This window comes from Periplaneta americana, chromosome 8 (assembly GCF_040183065.1).
Source record: "Periplaneta americana isolate PAMFEO1 chromosome 8, P.americana_PAMFEO1_priV1, whole genome shotgun sequence".
Taxonomy (NCBI): domain Eukaryota; kingdom Metazoa; phylum Arthropoda; class Insecta; order Blattodea; family Blattidae; genus Periplaneta; species Periplaneta americana.
Window position 1 is genome coordinate 157486330 of NC_091124.1, and position 24118 is coordinate 157510447.

A 24118-nucleotide genomic window follows, 5' to 3' on the forward strand; every position below is an offset into this window, starting at 1 on the left:
CATGATTCCCTAGATTTGGCACCTACTATAAAAAAAGAGGACTTGAGCACAGGTTCGAACTTGGGTTCCTATACATCAAAGTCATGCATCTTACCACAACGCTACAGCGAGTGATTAGATGCATCAAAGTGTTCCCTAATTTATTTTACTGTATGACCAGTCCTCAAATATAGTTAAAATCTGAATTTTACGTTTTATGTCAATAGCATTCCTGAAACACTCTGCTAGCTTATTAATTATAGCACTGCTACTCTTCTTATCTGGTGTTGTTTCTACTTCCCTTTTTTCAATGCGAAAAATCTTTTCCTTAAGCGTCTGTTTTATTTTCCGCTATTTCTGTTGGGGATACTTCTTCTGTAATAATTTCTTCTTCTTAATTGGTGTTTCCCCCATTGAGACCAAACTTTCATTTAACTTATCGATGTCCGTCACTGACACCTCTGAATTACTTGACGCACTAGATTTATCAGTTTCCGAATTGCCTGTTGTTTCTTCTTCAATGTTCTGGACACTAGAACTGGCTAAGATATCAACACTATTGGTTTGAACGGCATTTGATTCACCAACATCTGACATTAACGAAATTTTCCTACGACAATGTTCACAAATCCTAAGATTGTACGACAACTTAATGTGTTGCATGTTCAAATTTTTAAGCATGTTGGAAGTCACGTACCTTTATTTCCCTTTCTTAAACCTACGAGTATAGTTGCTTATTTCGAAAGGATTAAAACATTGATCATGTCTACGTTGTGTTATATGTTTCGTGACGAAACTTTCGTCTTTTTGGTGTCGTTTGTTTCGTTTCGTTTTCATAAAACACTATTCTTAAACATCTGTAATTTCTGACTTGCAGGCCAACATCAACAAACAACTCTCCTTGACTTCATTGATGCAGAATCATCAAATATAAATTTATATCATCAAAATTTAAAGACCTAGCAAGATTGCTCTCCAGACTAAGGAGGCCAAGGTTATTTAGTCTTTCTTGACACATTGTTACTCTGAATACATTTTTATTTCCTTCATTTTGTTTGAAGTTGGTCTGAAATTGACCGTAGCTATAAAAAAGTGAAGGTGCAAAAAATGAACCAATCTCAAGCCCGACTGTTCCGGTTGTCAAAAATGAAGACAGTACATGCTTAGAAATGAATACTAATGGTTGTGGCTGTTTAGAAAAAAATTCTGATAACAGTAGTATTGAATCAGAACAAGCAAACAATAGTAAAAATGGTGTGTTAATATGTGCAAGTGAAACAAATTTACACACACCAGTTCTTAACTCTGAGTCATGGCAAGTAACATGTGACCTTGGAAAACTAAAAAGTGACAGACAAATTGTAAGTATCACTGAATGTGTTGTTCGAAAAAGTACCCCCGCCTTGCCTAATAACCTTCTAAGTGACGGAACAAGAGCTTTTCCAGTATTATTTTCAAAACTCAAGAATGAAGAATGTGTTCCCAGAGACTGGCTAGTGTGGAGTGAAACAAATCAGTCACTGCACTATTTTCACTGATTTGTTTCACTCCACACAAGCCAGTCTCTGGGAACACATTCTCTATTCTTGAGTTTTGAAAATACTGTAATACTGTTTTTGAGGAGGCTCTTGTTTTCGAGTCGATCTGGTTGGCAAGTTGGTATAGCGCTGGCCTTCCATGCCCAAGGTTGCGGGTTCGATCCCGGGCCAGGTCAATGGCATTTTAGTATGCACATCCGGCGACGCTGATATAACCTCTGCAGTTGCGAGCGTCGTTAAATAAAACATAACATTTTTTTTTCTTGTTTTCGAACAACACATTCAATGATACGATTTGTCTGCTACTTTTATTTTTCCAAGATTGCTCAATTTCACAGCAACTTCAAACAAAGTTCTACTCCCTTTCTTAATATTGTGACAGACGGGATACGATCTCACGACCGGCAGGAGGTCAAGGTCGGCGGTCGTTCGGTGCGCCAATGAAGTTGCGCGCGCATCTGCTTCCTGGGGCATGTGCTGTGACGTAGAGAGGACAGGAGAGACGGCGCCTGCGACTGAGGGGAGAAATCCAGAGAAGTTTCAGGAAGCATCACCCTCTCGGTTTCTGAAGATTGTTCGCGAGATCGTACTTTCCGGAAACTATGGTTTAGTTATAAATACGACACGCGAGTGAACTTGAGCAGTAGTTGTTGTTGTAGTCGTTGGACAGCAAGCCAGCCAGTCTTGTGAAGCAGTGAAGCCAGCTTCGAGACCGGAGTTTGACTTGAGTGTGTCCGCAGCTGTGTGAGCGTCCGAAGTCCTGAGTTTGAGTGCAGTGGACTGCAGTTGGGGGACCTGAGTTCGAAGTTCAGTGGACTGTCTCTGAAAGTCTGGGGTTCGAGATACTGTGAATTCGAGTGACTGAGTTAGAAGAATTAGCCAAGGCAAACGAACTGAGAACTGACAGTTCTGTATTGTAAATAGTGCTTTGTGAACATTAGTTAAGATTAGCAGTACATTGTTGTTCTCAATAATCCAAGTAAAATGTCATTCTCGTCTGTGGAGTGCAATAACGAATACTGTGTTGCTGTGTGGAGTGGAAATCCCATTGTTGACGGGAGTATTTAAGCTAAATTATAAAATGACTATTGTTGAAACAATAAAATTACATTATTGTTTTGTTTTAAAAGTTAAAATATCCTCCAATTTTTCTGTCTCTCCTTGCGCTTCTCAGCTCCCGACTTATGCTTCTACTTGTCCATTGTCCACTGGTAACACTAATGAACAGAATTTGTTAGAAAAACGACAACGAAAAGACAAAAGTTTCGTCACGAAACATACTATGTAGGCCCTACTGAAAAGGAAACGTGATCCTGCGGCTTGGATTTGGAGAGCCCACTAGCATATTGCGGTGGGCCGGCAGGCGTTGGTACTGTTATTGCAAGTTATCTTGAACCTTACATCCCCTAAGTCTGTCTTTCGAACTGCTCGGTACGGCATGTACTCATCATCGTAACGGCATGGCAAGGATGCCCCTCTCTCAGGTAACGGGACTCTTTTCAGAAAACGTTGGTTCTTTCACTTCACGGCTCTCTACTGTAAAAGAACTTGGTTCAATACAGACTTCATCTCACGACACTCTGGTTTTGAGAGGAGAACATAGCTTCGTAGCAGGTTTTAATTAACCTATAATGAGTAAGTATTTAAATATAATCGTGTATACATCCCTCCTATCTCATCCGAGCTGGGGACCGGCAATGGCGGAGTTACTACAGCTATTTCTATACATTATCTAGGCCTACATGACTTACACCTACGGCTGATATGTACATATTCTTATAACAATATTTTACAGGCTTATTATTTGAATTTACATTAATTTACAATTATACACAATCCATATCCCTATCATTGCTGCCATCATCGTCATCGTCTTCTTCGCTTGATCCAAAATTAATTATTATTTCGTCAATGGCATCATCCATTCCTATTGATCTTTTTAAACGTAGGTACTACTGTACTGTACTTTCTGAACAAGATAGAGTTCTTCGATTGTATCCCGAATGACATGTTGATCGAAGTCGTCCACTTCAACATTACACAAGTCCTAATTCTGGAATGAAATAATATGTTTTGCAGAACTATAACAAAATAACTTACAACAGTGATTCATTATGTCGCTCACAGTACACACACTATTGTACATAACTATTATAGCAATAATTTCTAAACATTACCGTATATACCTATTCTTTCCCGGAGTAGTGTGAGGTTCAATCGGTTGTAATTCAATATTATTCTTAATTCTCTTCACGGAACTAATATTTTGCCAGAGTATTTAGCCACTCTCTCATATTCCTTATCAATAGGTTCCAGCAAACATTTGTTTAATTTTTCCTCCTCGTAACACATATTATATTTGCGACAATTTCTCTTTCTCCGCTGTGGATAACAGCGTTACTTTTTTTCCGCGGTGATATGATTTCACCATAATTACTACCATGTGGTTGCTGCTCCATGTTAACACTACTGGTACGCAGTGAAGGAAATAGTTTTATGTTTTTTGACAAGAGATTATGATGCGGAGCATGCGCAAACAACTCAGTTGGCTCCACCCACGTTACGCGCTTCCTTCCCTCTGCCCCCCTGTTCCCGCTCAGGAAGTTCAAGATAACTTGCAATGACAGTAGTTAAGAAGACAAGCCAATTGAACGTGTTCAGTACAAGCAACGGGAACATATTTCAGGCAAATCCCAGAACCCTCAAGTGTCGTGTCGATGATTGTTAACGTGGGAAACCGATATTTTATTAAATAAAAGTTAAACATTTACATACTGAAGTAGTAATTTGTACTAATTATACTATTATTGGTTGTGTCAGATTCATGTAACAAATGTTCTTACAAAATTTTATAGTACTGATATGTATCCATGATAATAAAAAATAATCAGACTCAATCTGACGGGCTCTTACTGCTCACGGGCCCATACGCACTTGCCCCCTTTGTCCCCCCTTCTCGGCGGCCCTCTATATATATATATATATATATATATATATATATATATATATATATATAGGAATGCATAACAGCAACGTCGAACACGCGACCGACTGATCCGGAAACAGGCGCTCTGTCCACTAGACTAAAGCCGTCCGTGAAAATGTTCAGTATGAACCAATGGAATACTCCAGGATATGACTATCACGAAATTGGACATTAACTTGATTTACTGAAATTAGACACGGTTGGCATTATTTGTGGAAATATGTTTTGCCCTGTGACTTATGAATAAAGTAATGGGGTGTGAAAATTGTTATTCCTTAACTCTATGTAACTTAAATCTTTATTAATATTTTATTACGTTTAATAGTCACACTGTTGACTGAAGCCAGTGCACACTGGTCACTATAGGCTACTATATAGCACTATCCTTTTGTGCAATATTAAAGCTAGCGATGAGGTATGAACACGCGTACATGCTATAATAATGCTTCGTCAGAGAGATTTTCTACAAGTTGGCGAAGAGGATGGATCCAGAGGGATTATTGTTTGTAGTGACTTCAAAACATAACCGAAAGAACTGAATTCATGAAATTCATAATCGTTTTCTTTCCAAAGGAAATTTAATTTTGCAGCAGGATAACCACCCCGCGTACATCACCATAAACGTTCAATAATGGTTCACGGAAAGACATGAAAAAGAGGAGGATTGACACATATCGAGACAACCCACCTCAAAATCCAGATCAGTTGTGGGAACAAGTTCTGGCTACCTGGGAAGATCTCGCTGAGGACCAGAACTATTTCCGCGATCTGGTGGACTCAATGTCCCGAAGATGCCAGGCAGTGATAGATGCCGGTGGCATGTGGACAATGTATTAGATTCACGTGTGTAATCTGTTTTATTTTTCTTTAAATTGTTTATCTTTATTTTATTTCGGGAAGATCTCCCAAGAGTTTTTGTAATTCCTCTAGTGGAGCCAGAGTTGCGAAATAATTCGTTCCACTACAAAAAAAAAGCTGAACAAAGGTAACATGTATAAAAATGAGTTACGTTAATAAAAAAAAGTTCTGATCGAGAATCGAATTCGGGTTCCAGGAATGGCAAACCAGCTCGTTACTGATTGCTACACAACACACTTACAGCGCAACGACACACTTATAGCTAGGGATCGGATTTTTATGTAATTACATGTTATATTCCTTTCCACCTAACCATATAAAAATAACAAATATTTGCGAATCTTGTAATTACTGTTAATATATTAAAATTTGATACTACATATTTCTACATATTTATCCCACATTACATATTATGGCTTGGTATTACATAAATCTACATATTTAGGAGTTTTATTCATTTTTACTTCCCTAAAATGAAACAAAAAAACTTCTGCTGAGGAAGTTTACAATTTGAAATACACAGATTTAAAAAGCCTTTTTACCTACGCAAGAAAGGGCAGATTTCGGGACGAAACATAACATTCTTAGTTCCAGGAAGTAAAAGAGGCACTCACCCCATACTGCCCACTGTAAATATGAGTGAACAAAAGGCAACCTTTCTCATACAACTACCTTGTATTGTAAAAATCCCTCAGAAAGTAGCGTTGCCTTCATGCGGTGAAGTGGGGTGAGGACGACATGATTTGTCTCGAACTATAATTGTTCTGCACACGTCTTAACAAGCCATTCCCATGCAATTTGCAACCTTACCCACCCTCTTCCTAATCCTTCCAGGGAAAACCCGTGTCAAGTCTGGCATGAGCCGCAATAAAGTAGCCGACTTTTGAAAAGAAGCTGAACTAAAGGAACAAACTGGAAAGATGTTGAAAGATTAAAATAAATAGCTTTCCAGGTTATTGCTTGACCTCTTTACTTTAAATTTAGTAGACCTATAGGGAAATGGGATTTTCCGAGCAATTATTAAGTATGGTTCTCGGCTGGAATAATCCTACCCTTCTGAATGAGACAGGAATGTCACTTCTCAAACAATAGTTTGTAAATGCCTATAGTTTGAAATTTTAGTAGGTACTTTGTTTCTTATAGGGAGCAACTAAAATGGTGTGTCCCACATCTCCTCTTATTTTCTCCTAATCCAGTAAAGCGAAACAGTGCTTGCAGTACTGTTGTGTCAATTTTTTTTTAGGTCATTTTACGACGCTTTATTAACATCTGGGTTATTTAGCATCTGAGTGAAATGTAGGTGATAATGCCGGTGAAATGAGTCCGGGGTCCAGCACCGAAAGTTACCTAGCATTTGCTCATATTGGGTTGAGGGAAAACCCCGGAAAAAACCTCAACCAAGTAACTTGCCCCGACCGGAATTCGAACCCAGGCCACCTGGTATCGCGGCCAGACGCGCTGACCGTTACTCCACAGGTGTGGACCTGTTGTGTCAATCATTTCACTCAGTTCTCTAGTTTTAGTACTTACAGTATAAAGTGCAAGTGAGTTTATCTAGTGTTTTTAACTAACTAAAATGGCCTCTGTATCTTCAACCCTAACGACAAAAATAAAATCATGGATTGCGAAGCTTTCACTGCAGATGGAAAAACAGTATTGTGTCAAGTGTGCGGTAAAAAAAAAGTCGGGTGCTCTATGAAATCACAACTGGAGAGTCTTACCTATCTTATACCTGCCAGATATTGATATTAAATATTTTCAAGATTTTACATATTTTGGCATATTCAGCTTATTTTTCTTACATAAATTTGTACATATTTCACACCCTGATGTTACATAAAAATCCGGTCCCTACTTATAGCTGCTCAGCTTGAAGTCTATGGAGACAGCGCACATATAAACGTACTTGTGTAAAATGCGGTCAAAATTTCAACATTTCCACTACCAAGAGACACGAGAAAACTTTTTTCTAATACTGTACACGATTTGCGATATAGTAGACCGTGGTTTCGTAGAAAGATGTTCTGATATACATAGTTATGAAAAATTCATTGATCGCACTTATTTATCCGTAATGAGTCATTACTTACTGTTCATTAAATGTTAAGAAAATGTGGTTGGTGAACAGCTCACATTTTAGTGAATTGTTAAATATTTTGATGTTCAGTAGTTAATGTTTCATTTGGACTGATTTACTGAAACTTGGTGAAACCGGCCCTTAGTCTTAGTGGATCTACAGCACATGTGTTACATGAAAAATACAGAGATGTGTTTGAAAAAAATAGTGGGTTGTGGGTTTCATACTCTGTGTAAGATTTCGTGTGTGTTGGACGGTCGGCAAGTAAAGGATATTAATGTGAGTATAAGTGACATGCTCTGTTATAAATTTGCCAGGCTGACTTCTTGTGAAGTGAAGCGCTCTGTTTTCCAGTACAAGGCAGTGTTCCGCGATAATCGTCAGTCATTTGTGATGGACAACTTGAGAATGAATCTCATTGTGAATGTAATTTTTTCAGCAGTTGGCGAGACAGCATAATTTATACTGGTGAGTACTGCATATTGTTTATATTCACATAAAGAAATTGAAACATAAGTAAATTTTTTTTCTTTTTTTTTTCACATATTTTCCCAATTTTTAGCACATAAAAATCCGAGCCCTAGTGATCACATTTTCAGTAGTAAGCTCATTCTCTACTGGATATAAGCTGAGCGAATGATGTAGTGAAACATTGTAGTGCTTGACGCCGCGCCGCAAGAAGAACGAACAATTCACACACTATTATCTTTGTAACGATTTCATTTATGTAACGTAGTTCATACGTCTCATCTTCTTCGTGGATACAATATTTTGGCTGAGTGTATGTAATGCTTAAATTACCACCACTAATTGCAAAGAGTTAAGCCAAGGATGGTATGAACAAGGACGAATAAGGACAACAATCAAGTAAGACAGAAATACGAGTATGATGTAGCAAAACTTAATAATCCAGGAGTGGCCCTCAATTTTTGGGAAGAAATAAACAAGTTTCTAGAGGAAAGACTGCCTAGAGATAGCGACATAGAGAAAGAATGGAATCAGTTAAAAGAAGGAATACAAATGGTAGCAGGAAATGTGATTGGAACTGAAGGAAAGCATGAGAAAAAAAGAATGGTTTAATGAGGAGTGTCGAGATATTTTAAACAAAAGGAACAAGGCAAGAGAAGAGATACGATGAAAGAGTAATGGAACGGAGAAAAATTCTCTCTGGCGCCGGGACTTGAACCCGGGTTTTCAGCTCTACGTGCTGATGCTTTATCCACTAAGCCACACCGGATACAACCCCGGCGTCGAACAGAATTGTCTCTGAGTTCCAACTCTTGGGTTCCCTCTAGTGGCCGCCCTCTGCACTACGTCATAGATGTCTATGAACATAGGCCTGAAGTCCACACATGTCCTGAGGTGCACTCGTTATGAGTGACTAGTTGGCCGGGATCCGACGGAATAAGCGCCGTCTTAAATCACTTCGTGATTTACGCATATCATATATTATCACGAAGTGATTTAAGACGGCGCTTATTCCGTCGGATCCCGGCCAACTAGTCACTCATAACGAGTGCACCTCAGGACATGTGTGGACTTCAGTCCTATGTTCATAGACATCTATGACGTAGTGCAGAGGGCGGCCACTAGAGGGAACCCAAGAGTTGGAACTCAATCAGAGACAATTCTGTTCGACGCCGGGGTTGTATCCGGTGTGGCTTAGTGGATAAAGTATCAGCACATAGAGCTGAAAACCCGGGTTCAAGTCCCGGCGCCAGAGAGAATTTTTCTCCGTTCCATTACTCTTTCATCGTATGATGACGCAGAATATCTGCATGGAAATATCATATGTACTTCAGTACATTGAAATAATATAAGAGAAGAGATGTTAAATGGAAAGACAAGAGCAGCGACAGAAGAATATAAGAGCATAAAGAGAGAAGCAAATGCAACATTGAGAAAAGAAAAGAAAAAATATTAGGAAGAAAAATTAGAAAAAATGCCGACATATAAAATAAGAAGTGAGAGTAGGAAGTTCTATCAAGGTGCAAGGAGTTTTAAAGAAGGTTATAAACCGAGAATAACTATGTGTAAGGGGAAAATGGTGCAATAATAGGAGATAAAAGGTTGGTAATGAGCAGATGGGTACAATATTTTAAAGAGTTTTTAAATAAACCAAATTTAGAAATAGATGATGAAAAAATGGAATTTTATGGACCAGAAATTAGTATACAGAGACCCACGAGATATATGATTTATGATACTATCAAAAGACTCAAGAGGAATAGATCACCGGGTATGGATGGAATAGCTGGCGAATTATTGATACATGACGGAAGAAAGCTCTGGGATAGTATATATAGATTAATCTTAATGATTTGGGATAAAGAAGAGTTACCGGAGGAGTGGTAAACAGCAATCATATGTCCAATACACAAAAAAGGTGATAAATTAATATGTGAAAATTACAGAGGAATATCCCTATTAAATGTTACATACAAAGTATTTACGAGCATAATTGCCAAGTATTTGGAAATATATTCAGAAGAAATCTTGGGAGACTATCAGTGTGACTTTAGAAAGGCACGATCCACCACAGACCATCTCTTCTAACTGAGGCAGATATTGGAGAAAACTTATGAATATAATGTAGTACTACATCAGCTTTTTATAGACTTCAAGCAGGCATGTGACAGTATAAACCGAAATCAATTATTTAACGTCATGGAGGAATTTGGGATCCCTTCGAAATTGATAAATTTAATCAAAATAACACTACAGAAAACAAATAACCAGATACAATTTAATGGAAGAATGTCGGAGAGATTCGAAACCAAGAGTGGATTGAGACAGGGGGATGCCCTGTCAACTTTATTATTTAACTTGGCCTTGGGAAAGTTAGTAACAAGTACACAGATTAATCCAGGGGGAAGCATGATGAATAGATCTTTACAATATCTGGCATATGCAGATGATCTAGTAACGATAGCTCGGTCCTTACCAGTACTAGAAGAGACCAATGAACAAATGGAGAATGTAACAAATAAATTAGGTTTAGAGGTAATTGTGAATAAAACAATGTATATGAACACCTCCAAAACAAGGCCTGGTACCTGGAATAATTAAATATTAATAAATGCTGTAAATTATAAGGAAGTGGAAGCATTTAAGTATTTAGAGGCATTGGTCACCTATGATAACGACTGTAGCAAAGATATAAAAGAGAGAATTGCAGCAGGTAATAGGCGTTTCTTTGCTTTGGAAAAAGTAATAAAACATATAGTTATATATACTGGGTGTTCAGTTCAAAATGTGTCATGGCTCGCTGTACGTCGTCATGTGACTAGCCGATGAGCCTAGAGAATTCAATCTTCCTACACTTCCGCAAAGGCGTATTACATAAACGCGAGAGAAGTTGCCTAGCAAGTAAGGCGTTCATTCCGAAGATTACTTACCGATACGTACGGTAACGCCAGTACTGGCAAGAATGTAAACTGTTTGGAAACACGTACTGAAGTGAGTTTTTTTTTTGTTACTGTCGGGATATGGGGAGAGGGTTAAGACGATTACTTACGTATTTGTTGACATTAACTTCGACGGTCAACATGGACACGGAGCATTTGATTTGTGTTGTGGAATGTTACCGTACGCAACAGATGATAACAAATAACCTCGTACGACTTGCCGGCACAAAACACAGTTCGAAAGAGGTTATGGTAGCACACAGACCGTACAGACCGCCATCTGTTGCTACGACGTTCAAGTTATACCGTACACTTTCTCAAGTTCAGATTGAAGAACGCCTTAAATAATAGGCAACTTCTCTAACATATAAGCTGAAACTCGCTTCAAATCGGTGACCCAACAACAGTGACATCATGACACACTTTGAAATGAACACCCAGTAGATGTGAAGCCTGGGTTATGACGGAAGAAATAAAACTCCAGTTGAAAAGATGGGAAAGGAAGATATTGAGGACAATTTATGGACGAATAAAAGATAAAGATGGATGGAGAACAAGGAAAAATGATGAGATAAATCAATTGTATAAGAGAACTAATATAGTAACACAGATAAAAGTTAAAAGAATAGAATGGGCGGTACATATGATCAGAATGGATGGTGACAGAACGATTAAAAACATGTTTGATGGAAATCCAGGAAGGAGAAGATACAGATGAAGGCTGAGGTTAAGGTGGTTGGACTGTCTGGAGGAGGACCTGCGAAAGATGGGAGTTAGAAGATGAAGGAAGAAGGTAGAAAATAGAGAGGAATGGGCTGTCATCGTTAAGGAGGCACTAGCTAAACTTTAAGAGCTGCATGCCAGTAGAAGAAGAAAAAGCACTGCAATGAGTATTAACAATAACTACAGTGCGTTCGTAGCTCGGCCGGACCATTCCGCGGCGGTCTTGGATTGGGTGAAGATTGGCGCGCCTGCCGCCAGAGTAGCGCTGTAGCTACCGCTGACGCGCCAGTCAGTCGAGTTGGATCTGTCGTGAGGGAAAGACGTCTGTGCGCGTGTTGTGAGTAAAATTGTGTTGTCTCGTGGTGATAAAGTATCTATTAATAATGGTTGAGTACACTTTAGAACAACGTATTTTTCTCTATGAAGCATATGTGTAATACTCTTCTGCAAGAAGGTGTCGAAGAGAATTTGAACATCGGTTTGCAGGTGTTCGAATTCCTAGCAGATCAACTATTCATGACCTTGTCAATAAAGTCGGATGTACAGAATCTTTTTGAACAATAAACGTGTTCAACAACGCCGTGTACTGACAGAAGAGAAGCTTGATGAAGTAGGGGCCCGGTTAGAGCACTCACCCCGCAAATCACTGCGACGTTTAGCACAAGAGGTTAACATTTCCAAGACGTCAGCTTTTGTGGCAACGAAACTTCTGAAACTTAAGCCGTACAGGGTAACTGTAGTTCATGCTTTACAACCACAACATTCTGTAAGTAGGGCTAATTATTGCAATTGGTTTGTGCAGTCCGTTCATAATGGCGACGTGGATCTATTTTTAACGTTCTTCACTGATGAAGCGTGGTTTCATCTTCACGGTCACGTTTCTACTCTGAACAATAGATACGGGCTACTGTACTGAAAATCCCCAAATTACTCATGAAGTTCCTCAACATGCTGCAAAGGTTGGGGTTTGGTGTGCAGTGAGTGCGAGTAGAATTATCGGTCCCATATTTTTTGACACAACAGTTGATTCACACGTTTATGTAACTTCAATTTTAAATATTTTTTCCCCCAACTAACAAGAAATGAACGATTGAGTGGCAGGTTTCAGCAGGATTCAGTTACAGCGCACACCACTGCGAATTCTATGCATGAATTGTGAAGTGTGTTTGGTCACAGAATAACTAGTCAAGGATTGTGGCCACCTCGTTCCCCTGACCTATCTCCATGCGATTTTTATTTATGAGGAACGTTAAAGAATAAAGTATATGCATCAAATCCGCACACATTACAAGAATTGAAAGACAACATCACGAGAGAAATACAGGCAATCAGTCACCATAAACTTTTGCGAGTGAACCAGAATTGTTTCCGGATATATAGGGAATGTGTTCGAGTTGAAGGTCATCACTTTCAACATCTGTTGTGATGCAGGTTAGCCTAATGTTAGTAGAGTAGTTAGTGTTCCGTACCCATGACTTGCCAGTCGTTTACGTGTAACTCTGGCGGCAATCATCACCCAGTCCTAACGCCGCCGCGGAACGGTCTGGCAGAGCTACGAACGCACTGTAGGTAACTTTGCTGAAGCGCGAATGGCTCGTGTTGTTCTGTTGTTCTGGGAGGCTAAAACGCAGCGCCCTTCATGAAAATGGCTATAGTAAAGGGGTATGTTGGGTTATATGTCCCTGCAATATTGCACATTAAGTTACAAATACCTTGTATAGACCTGAAATTATATAAAAAACTTAATAAATTACATCCAATTTCTCTTAATGTTAGTAAGTTTACTTAATTTAATTAAGGTTCTTATAATGGATTACTAGGGTCCTTGACGTTACTTGATGAGATACAAATGATCAGTCATCCTAATGAACTAGAGTAACTTCACAAGTAATGAACAAAAGGAAGAATTAAATCAATATATAGCATTATAGGTTTATAATTACATAATATATTCAAACTTTTCATACCTAGATATTTCAATCTGCTATTTTATGAACTACAGCAAATTCAGAGCAAAAAATAAATACAAAACAAGTAAGAAATCGTCATTTCTTCAGTATATTAAAAGCGGCAAACATCTATATTTTTGAAAACGGGAGAAGGATCTGTTCTTTTATCGAATACTATTTTGCATTATTTACCTCTTGAGGCGGCACATCAAATGAGACAGTCCGCAAATCTACTTTGCAGTATGTGTCGATGCATGGGAGAATGAAGAATATACCAGGTCCACGAGCTCCACCTTTGCGTAGGCGCCCCAATCGAAATATCACTGCCCGTTCATATTCCTGAACAACCTGTTAACAGAGACACATTTCCTTAATTTATTTAACTTATGTTTGCGAACGGTTTTACATGCTGTTACAAAAGCTGAGAAAGAAATCACTTCAATTTAACAACAACAACAACAACAACAACAACAACAACAACAACAACAACAATAATAATAATAATAATAATAATCTGAATCTTTAACGGGAATTTAGTAATTTCATTTTTCGTTCCAAAGTTTAATATTAGTTCTTCTTTCAATCATTTATCAGTGAAGTAATTGTCTTCCACATTTCGTTCTCTCCACCTCGCAATTGGTAATCATTCATTTTATTTAATAAACTGAAAATGTTTAGTTCCGACTTGATATCTTAATAATACATTATGCAACGAGCCTATAATGGTAGTAATTAAGACGCGAGTATGTTTATGAAACCAGCGCAAGCGAGTTTCATAATTTTCATATGAGCGTCTTAATTACAATTATAGGCAATTTCATATGACTTTTTATGCTCGAACATATTTTAACTTGAAATTATTCATAAGTATTCATGTTATTCTTATCTGACTGGGGAGCGGAACTAACCTTGTGCAATATCTCATAAATTGTGAGATGTGCGCAGACGCGAAAGTATTGATTTTTTTTCTAGAAACAAATGTCATTGACCTTGATATAATCTAGAGAGTAAAATAAAGATTAATCTTGATATAATCTTGAAATTGATTTAGACATTGAAAAACGAGATGACAAATTTAATTTATTTCAATATTATTTACAATTAACGCTCATTATTATAGTAACAGAACAGAACCTTCTGCGACAGTATTTGATTTCCAGCCTCCGTGACGTTTCGCTAGTTCTCTTTCGATTGCATATCCGAGAATAATCGACACTTGCGCTTTCATATTGCTACAATGGTGTTTTCTGATTGGCGGAACACCTGAACTTTAATGAATAGGTGTACTTTAATGAGGTCCATTAAAGGGCTGCTACCAGGTGTATAATTACTACATTTCGGCATGGTCGAGCATAAAATTAATATGCGCAGTCCTTGAAGTACTGTAACCGGATTTCCGCAACTTCCTTTCACTACGTATTTTTTTTTTTTTATTACAGGTTCAAGATGTGTTTGAAGATACGAAATTAATATGTCCAAGACAGAATACCTAGTCATTGGAAGACAAAATTTATAATATCCGTTTGGTATAATAAAATCAATAGCACAGTTCAAATACTTCGGATCAATACATACATTACGCAGTAGTGACAAAATAGTTATTTATGCAACGATCATATGATAGCTATTGTCCGCTCGCGTCGAAAACTGCACAAGTTTCTTAATAGTCATTATATAAGAGTTACATACAACAGTTTTTCTATGATCTGTAGTAAGACTAGACAGAAATTAATTAATTAAAAATTAAAATTGAAGTTTAGCAGCAGCAGTTTGCCCGGCAGAGTTAATGCCATAAGGCCTTCTCTTCCACTCAACCAGGTTTCAATAATATACATGAACTACAAATGAAATAAAATGTTTAGAGACATACTTCTTTATATTGACAATACGCAAGTATGAATACGGTTTTAGATAATGGGAAAGAAAACAGTGACGTTTGAGACAGTGGGAAAGAAAACAATGCAAATGATTATTATTTCAGTTCCTATAGGTATGAAAATAAATAAATGAAATCACAGTTTGTTTTTGTAAATTTTAAAGTGTACGAGAAATTGTGTTCCAAAATTGTACTGTTAATAGTATGTATGTGTATGTATTTATTCACACTGCAAATGGGTAAATACCCGGTGGCAGTGGTAACTAATTACACTCAATAAATACAATTAATAATAAATTGCAATTAATAATAATAATAATAATAATAATAATAATAATAATAATAATAATATAATAAAAATAACAATACTGTAATATAATACAAGGAGCATCCTAAATTAAGTAAAGCACAATCACTTAAAAACACATAATTAATTACTAAAGTACATCTAATTTGTAGCTTAACCCTAAGTTCGAAACTTACACCCACCAGTATCTATATAGTCTATATAATTTGAACTGGTAATGGAAATTACGGGAAAACGACTGAACGGATTTTAATAAATGACCCTTCATTTTGAAGCTTGGCATTCAAGGATTTTTAGAAAAATAGTAACTTTCAATGAAGCCTTAGTTTTCCTATATAATTTTCCTATTTTCCAAAATCCATCTTTCGTCAGTTTTGAGAACTAATTGCATTTCAGTATAAAACAAAATACACACTGCAATAACAATTGGCTATTACACGAAGGCCATGACGTGCAGGCTTGCTGACATATTTAGAGCTCAAATTAAATTTGTTATTAAAAACTTCAAGACTTACTAAAAATAATTTACAGGTCTGATTCTGCGGTATGTAATTTTCTGAGTAAAGCTGTTATTGGAAATTAAAATGTATAAAACTTGAGGTGGTTTGATGACATTACCATTAGAAATGAAATATTATTATAGTTAATGCCATGATGTGACTATTTTTCATTAATTATACACAGTAATGCTATATTGATGATATGAAAGTGAAACATTTTGAGGTTATGTAAGTAGATGTAAAGAATATCTTAAATTAGATCATCATTTCTGTAATTTACTGAGTGGCGGCTATATAGTATAAACTACATAACCTACGTAAGATAATATTGTTATTAAAAATCAAATATTTTTATAGTTGTTAATCAAGTGGGGTTGGGTCTTTTTCATATACTTAACGGCGGCGTGGTGTAGATATTTATATGCGACATTCTCTTCAGTATTGGCTCGAGAGAGCGCAAAAATTACAGTTCCTAAAGAATGACCAAAAGGTATTACTTACTGATAAAATAAGAAGCAAACAAAATTATGTGGTCTCCCGATCATTTCAGCAAAATCTCTTAGCTGGATAAAATGATTTTACCCTCTACATTTCAAGCTCTACATGCAGCATCTATACCAAGATGCTATGTTTATTGTTCGAACGCATACCATACCTGACATTCTTTCAACTTTCACCTCCAATCCACAGTGACGTGAAATAGCTACTGCAATCCACAGTGACCTGAAATAGCTACTGCTTTACTACCACATGAAAAACCCACTGATCGTCCTGACATTGTTACTTGAGTTTTCGCGCTGAAACTCAAAAACTGAAGGTGGAGAGGTTCAAGAAAAAGTATTTGGTATAAAAAAAACCACTCAGAGGGACTATGTTTCATTAATATGGAAGAAAATATCTTTCAAAATGTCTGGTATTCTTCATTGAAAATATTTTTTTTTATTTGAACGTCTAATGAACTTAGTTCGCAGCATTTGCTGCACAAGCCACTAGTACATGATATAATTATTTTCATACATGCACAAATACCTTTCAGCACTACACTCATTTTGCTCTCAAATAACTCACTCCACTGGAAATACGACACATTTCACTGACACTATCCTGATTTCAATAACACTTCAAAAACATTTCACTGATCAAAAAACTTTAAAAACTTTTCACTACCACTATAAACTATAAAACTTCATTAACACAACACACTTCTTCACTGATACAACACTTCAAGAACAAAACAACAATATTATACCCTTATTATTTCGGTAGAATCTTATTTGCTATTCCAACCTCAAAATCGCTAGCCTAGACCCTATGACAAGCTATTTTAGAACGTTCACTATAACGCACACCCTTTCACTGCCAATCTACTGTTATTGCAAGTTATCTTGAACCTTACATCCCCTAAGTCTGTCTTTCGAACTGCTCGGTACGGCGTGTACTCATCAACATAACGGCATGACAAGGATGCCCCTCTCTCAGGTAACGTGACTCTTTTCAGAAAACGTTGGTTCTTTTACCTTACGGCTCTCTACTGTAAAAGAACTTGGTTCAATACAGACTTCATCTCACGACACTCTGGTTTTGAGAGGAGAACATAGCTTCGTAGCAGGTTTTAATTAACCTATAACGAGTAAGTATTTAAATATAATCGTGTATACATCCCTCCTATCTCATCCGAGCTGGGGACCGGCAATGGCGGAGTTACTACAGCTATTTCTATACATTATCTAGGCCTACATGACTTACACCTACGGCTGATATGTACATATTCTTATAACAATATTTTACAGGCTTATTATTTGAATTTACATTAATTTATAATTATACACAATCCATATCCCTATCATTGATGCCATCATCGTCATCGTCTTCTTCGCTTGATCCAAAATTAATCATTATCTCGTCAATGGCATCATCCATTCGTAATGATCTTTTTAAACGTAGGTACTACTGTACTGTACTTTCTGAACAAGATAGAGTTCTTCGATTGTATCCCGAATGACATGTTGATCGCAGTCGTCCACTTCAACTTTACACAAGTCCTACTTCTGGAATGAAATAGTATGTTTTGCAGAACTATAACAAAATAACTTACAACAGTGATTCATTATGTCGCTCACAGTACACACACTATTGTACATAACTATTATAGCAATAATTTCTAAACATTACCGTATATACCTATTCTTTCCCGGAGTAGTGTGAGGTTCAATCGGTTGTAATTCAATATTATTCTTAATTCTCTTCACGGAACTAATATTTTGCCAGAGTATTCAGCCACTCTCTCATATTCCTTATCAAGAGGTTCCAGCAAACATTTGTTTAATTTTTCCTCCTCGCAACACATATTATATTTGCGACAATTTCTCTTTCTCCGCTGTGGATAAGTGTTACTTTTTTTCCGCGGTGATATGATTTCACCATAATTACTACCATGTGGTTGCTGCTCCATGTTAACACTACTGGTACGCAGTGAAGAAAATAATTCTATGTATTTTGACACGAGATTATGATGCGGAGCATGCGTAAACAACTCAGTTGGCTCCACCTACGTTACGAGCTTCCTTCCCTCTGCCCCTCTGACCCCGCTCAGGAAGTCCAAGATAACTTGCAATGACAGTAATTCATTTCTCTGCCACTATAACTCTCAAGAATTTGCTTTGAAGCTCACTGCACTTTCACTACAACACACTGCACACCCAATATAAATCACTGGAGATTCACTATGCTTCCCTGCTTACTCAATACTTGTAAAACAAAAAATAGTGTTCCTAATATACTACCATCTACAGGGATATCATTTTATTTTTACTAACATTTTTAATATTAACTTGCCTATAGCTCTGGATCAACGCCGTTTGCTAGCCCCTTACACGACTGGAGTTCGATGATACTGGCGTAATATACAAACAAATCACTTTACTAGGTATAGGAGGGAATAAAAGTAGTTCATCCATTTACATAAAGTAGGAAATATCGCGATTTTGAGTTTGATCATTTTCATTAGGTTCCTGTTTAATCAAAATACAGTACAGTATTAACAATAAGTGGTTTTACTCACGAACTGAACTGTCCATGTGGACGTATTCATTATGCAGTGTATATTATAATGTGTACAGCACATTAGCGTACAATATAGAGAATGAAGTTAAATTGAAAAATAATCATAATATGGATATTTAAACACATTTTTGAAAATGGTGGCCGTTCATTTCGATACAGGCTTCAGTTCTAATGTGCATATTATCGCACTATAGACTATTGTACCTAATCCCAATTACCAGTTTCGTCCTTCATACTAGTAACTCATATTGAAATAATTCTGTATCTACTCTATAAAAGAGTACCTTACATACTGTAAATTAAATCTTCACTTCTGCCCGATCCGAAAAGATAAAATTACTGAGACATACTATCTACTGTCCGTCCAAGTGGTTATGTCGTAGGGTCGTAGAAAGGGAGGAAATCACGTGACAGTTAATTACTTAACGAGGCCCTTTTATTTAAGTTATTTTAAACAGTTGTATAATATTACGTAGACGTCCAATTCCTAACAGAAATTAATGTTCTCAGAAAAGAGCTAAGACAGCCCAGCCACTAGCTGGCGAATAAAAGCTGGTGGGGGAAACCGGGACACGACGTAGGCAAATGGACGACAGTACCTGTGCGAAAATGATTCAATATTGAAAGCTCTTTCGTCACTGGAAAACGTGAACATATTTTTGGAACGTACTGTTTACTATGACCGTAAGGCTACTATGACTATATGCGGTCTTGGATCTGTGTGGAGGACGGTTGAACTTCATTAGTAGAAGGGGTGGGAGTGAAGTACATTCAAAAACTCAGATACAATAAAAATTGAGGTAAAAATAAAATGATGCCCCTGTATTAGTAAAGTCCTTAAGCCTATTTTTAAATACATTTTTAGTTATTGGTAAAGGCTTTAGTAAGTCTGCAGGTAGAGCATCCCAGTCCCTAATAGTACGATTGTCTTCTTTCCCTCAGTTTATGTGAGTGAGTCGTTATTCCGCGAAGAGTAATTTGGAGGCTGCAACCTATTTTTTATTTCTCTCCAGGCAGACTCACCTCTGTATGTTTTGAACATTGCGCATAATCGAATTCGCGTTCTCCTGTCCCTGAGTATGTTCCATTTTAATGTTGAATTATTACGACAACGCTTGAGAGCCCGTTTTTTTTAATCTTTCCCAACGTCTTAATATGTTCTAATCTGTAAGGATCCCAACATGCAGCACCATATTCCATTACTGAGCGAACTAGTGACTTATATGCAATCCCTTTGGATTTATCAGAGCCTTTTCTTAGTACCCCCATCACAAAGTGTATACCTTATTTTATTTCAAGGAGTGCAGTTCGGTGGCTCCTTTGAACACCCATTTACAGATTTATGACTTTCTACACAACAGCTCTGACAATTCCATCCTGTCCCCTAATCCCAACATTGCACAGTTGTCACAATCCTGATGACCTTCGAAATTATGCAGTGAAACTGACGGGATTCTTGGAATTCGGAAACGATGCGGCAACTCTGCCTCCACGTGGATTTGACGGGCACCTGTCAATTCTTCTGAACGAGGGTTGTGATTGGTTACTAACAAGAGAAGACAAGATTTCCGTCATAGTAAGGAAGACATTTATTTATGACAACCAATTAGTAGGGGGCAGTAGAAAGTCTGTCGGCAAAGACCTTTCTATGAAACTGCACTCCATGAAAAAAAAAATAAAGTATAACGCTCTCCATGCATTTTCCACTGTGTCAGTAACGTGATCCTCCCCAGCCGAGATCGATGTTAAAAGTTATTCCAAGGTATTTACTTTTGTTAACTTCCGGAATGGTTTCGCCCCTAACGTATACGATGCAATAATTTTAATTATTTTTCTTGTAAAACTGACGGCTTTGCTCTCTAGAGAATTTATTTTCATTTTGTTGGCCACTGTTCAATCGTTTATTCTATTGAGGTCATTCTGAAGAAGAGTAGTATTTTCATGACTTTTTATTTCCCTATATATGTACAATCATCCGCGAATAAGCGAGCCTTGGACAAGATGTTAACTGACAGATCATTTACAAAAGTCAGGAATAGAAGGGGTCCCAAGACACTCCCCCGCGGGACTCCGGAAGTAATTTCAATTGGGCTCGATAGTTCCTTCCCCATCAGTACTCTCTGAGTGCGACAAGTTAAAAATTCCTTGATCCAATGGAGTACTCTGAAGTCAACTCCCGCTGATTGTAGTTTAATCAACAATATGTCGTGTGGGACTAGATCGAATGCGCGTGAAAAGTCAATAATCACTGCATCTACTTGGCTGTTTGAATCTATTCCGTCTGCTAAATCCTGACATACAGTTACTAATTGACTCTCACATGACTATCTCCCTCGAACCCATACTGACAATTATGTAACCAAATTTGAATCATTCCAATGCTGCCTTAGATATGCTGAAATCAAGTGTTCCATTTGTTTGCAAACCACAGAGGTAAGGCTGACTGGTCTGTACTTTATTGTCTCTGAGCGAGATCCCGACTTATAAATTGGCACCACTATTGCATCTTTTAATCTCGCGGGACAATACCATTGTTTATTGATATTTCAAATATATGCACTAGATAGGAAATCATGGCTTCATTGGGAAATTTTAACATGTCTCCGGTGATACCATCAGGTCCTACTGATTTATGAGTTTTCAATTTAGATATCTTTCTCCTTATGTCCCTAGGCTTGATAGAAAACTGATCCGTATTTTCCACACGAGCTAAGTTAGGTATTATTGCCCTCATCCCAAAAACAGTGGCATAATAGGAATGTAGTTTTTCTGATTTTTCGCTGTCCTGTAGAATAAATTGATTGAGGTCATTTTTTAGATGCAGGCTCGAATAGTTTTCCTTGTGTCGTCTCTTCACATATTTATACAATTCTCCCCCCCCCCTCTCCCCAGCGGTTTCGTTTACCTTAGAAAAGTTCATTTTGGTAATTTTCCTGCGCTATCTTTTTCGCATTAAGCAGTTCTTTCGATAGTTGTGGAAATTTTGTTTGTTTTGCAACGCTTTCCTTGCGCTGGCTGTAGGATTTCCTTAGTTTTCATTTCAGTTTCCGTATGTATTTATTATAATATTCCGGATCCGCATTGCTTGATAAACGTTTAATGGGGATAAATTTTTGTATTCCTGTTAATATATTCTGCTTAAACTCCACCCAGCATTCTTCTACACTGCTGCTGCCTTTTACTACCCATAATGAGTAGGCGTACTTTTCTCTAAGATAATTCTGGAAGCCTTCTCTGTCCGTTTTGTTATATTGCAAGATATTCTTGATCTTTGTTTGGCTTTGCTTGTTCTTAAAGTCTGTGTGATGAATCTTGTCTCACTGTGAAAAGAGAGAGAAAGGAGATATGTCTTACCTCGTCTGTGTTGTTATTGCGATGTGGGGAGTGAAGCGATGCCAGTGGCGGAAGGGACTAGTTGATACATTTTGTAGCGCAAAATAAAGTAACAAAATATCTCTCTTCGTACTATGTAGTTCCGTCACTGAGCTTGTCTTTCAAGAAACTGAGTTCCGGTAGCCTGTAGAATAACAAGATTTTGAAAGGAGTTCTGAAAATTTACAACCCTCCTATAATCTCCACCCTCAATTGAAGGGACTTAGTTTTATTGCTACTGAGACAAGATAAACCTTACCAGGTATAGCATTCCATAATATTTCAAGAATTACCGCGTCCTGGTCATTAATACCTGGTATCACTTCAATACCTGTGACTATTTCTGAGGGTCTTAAAAGAAATATGCTTAGTAAGGAATCCCCCCTTGTTGCCCTATTTCTTACCTGAGTTAAGTTACGTCTCCAGATGAGTGAGTTTATTAATGACTGCATCTGACCCATCCCTCCCTCTATTGTATCCTGCCAGTTTACCTGGGGCAAATTTAGGTCTCCCGCGACGATAACATATTGACAGCAAATGTGTCTATTTTCCAACATATCTCTTATTTTAAACAGTACGTTGAAGCCTTCTTTCGGAGCCCTGTATAAACAGATTATGTGCAATATGTTTCGTGAATAATCCATTCACTCTGTCTATATCCAATATTTCGAACTCCGAGTCTTTAAAATTTTCAGCACAGTGATCACCAACTCGCGTATGAACGGGCGCGGGCAGTGCTTGGCTGATGCGTGCTTACTGTAGCGGGCAGAGGACCGGTTTGCGACGTTGCCTTGTAGAGAACAGAGGCGGTTCTTGCCATCCATTCAAACATGAGATGTGAGGCGCAGAAAACACTTCAAAACGTAGGCAACACTGAAGAAATACAACTTAAAGATACATAATACAACTCACAGTAACGAATATGGTAGTTACGAAGTGAAGAGCATGCAGCATTAATTCAACAATTGATGGGAAATGAGCTAGAAGCTGTTTAAGATAACAATACCAATGAATCAGCTGTGCGACTCAGTTATAAAATTTCACTTGTAATAGTAAGATATTAGAAACCTTCTAAATATAGAAATTTTTTCGAAGAATGTTTAATTACAACTGCAGAACTTTTCTCATAAGTGTAGAAGTTTGAATCTATCAGCTTATCTCCTTCCACCGTGGTGCGTCCCATCCCAGGTCTAGGCGAGGACGTTCAGGTGCAACTAGTAATTATTTGTCAGTCTTTCATTTGTTATTCTTTGGCAGTAGATAAAAATACTTATGTCAGCGATACTTCCCTACTGGTGATTTTTGTAAGAGGCGTTATTGAGGCGACTGTATATAGTAGACTGTGGTAATATTATACAACTGTTTAAAATAACTTAAATAAAAGGGCCTCTTTAAGTAATTAACTGTCACGTGATTTCACCCCTTTCTACGACCCTGCAACAAAACCACTTGGAGGGACAGTAGATAGCATGTCTGAGTAATT

At 37.5% G+C, this 24118-nt stretch overlaps 1 protein-coding gene across 15 annotated transcripts in view; it reads right to left on the reverse strand.

The window, feature by feature from the left end:
- LOC138705188 (band 7 protein AGAP004871-like) overlaps positions 1 to 24118 on the reverse strand; it is a 683889-nt gene that overhangs the window by 72458 nt on the left and 587313 nt on the right. For all 15 annotated transcript variants that reach the window (XM_069833922.1, XM_069833912.1, XM_069833923.1 and 12 more), the window contains one exon: positions 13710 to 13865. In XM_069833922.1, the coding sequence (XP_069690023.1) occupies positions 13710 to 13865 (156 nt within the window). The remainder of the gene's footprint in view (positions 1 to 13709; positions 13866 to 24118) is intronic.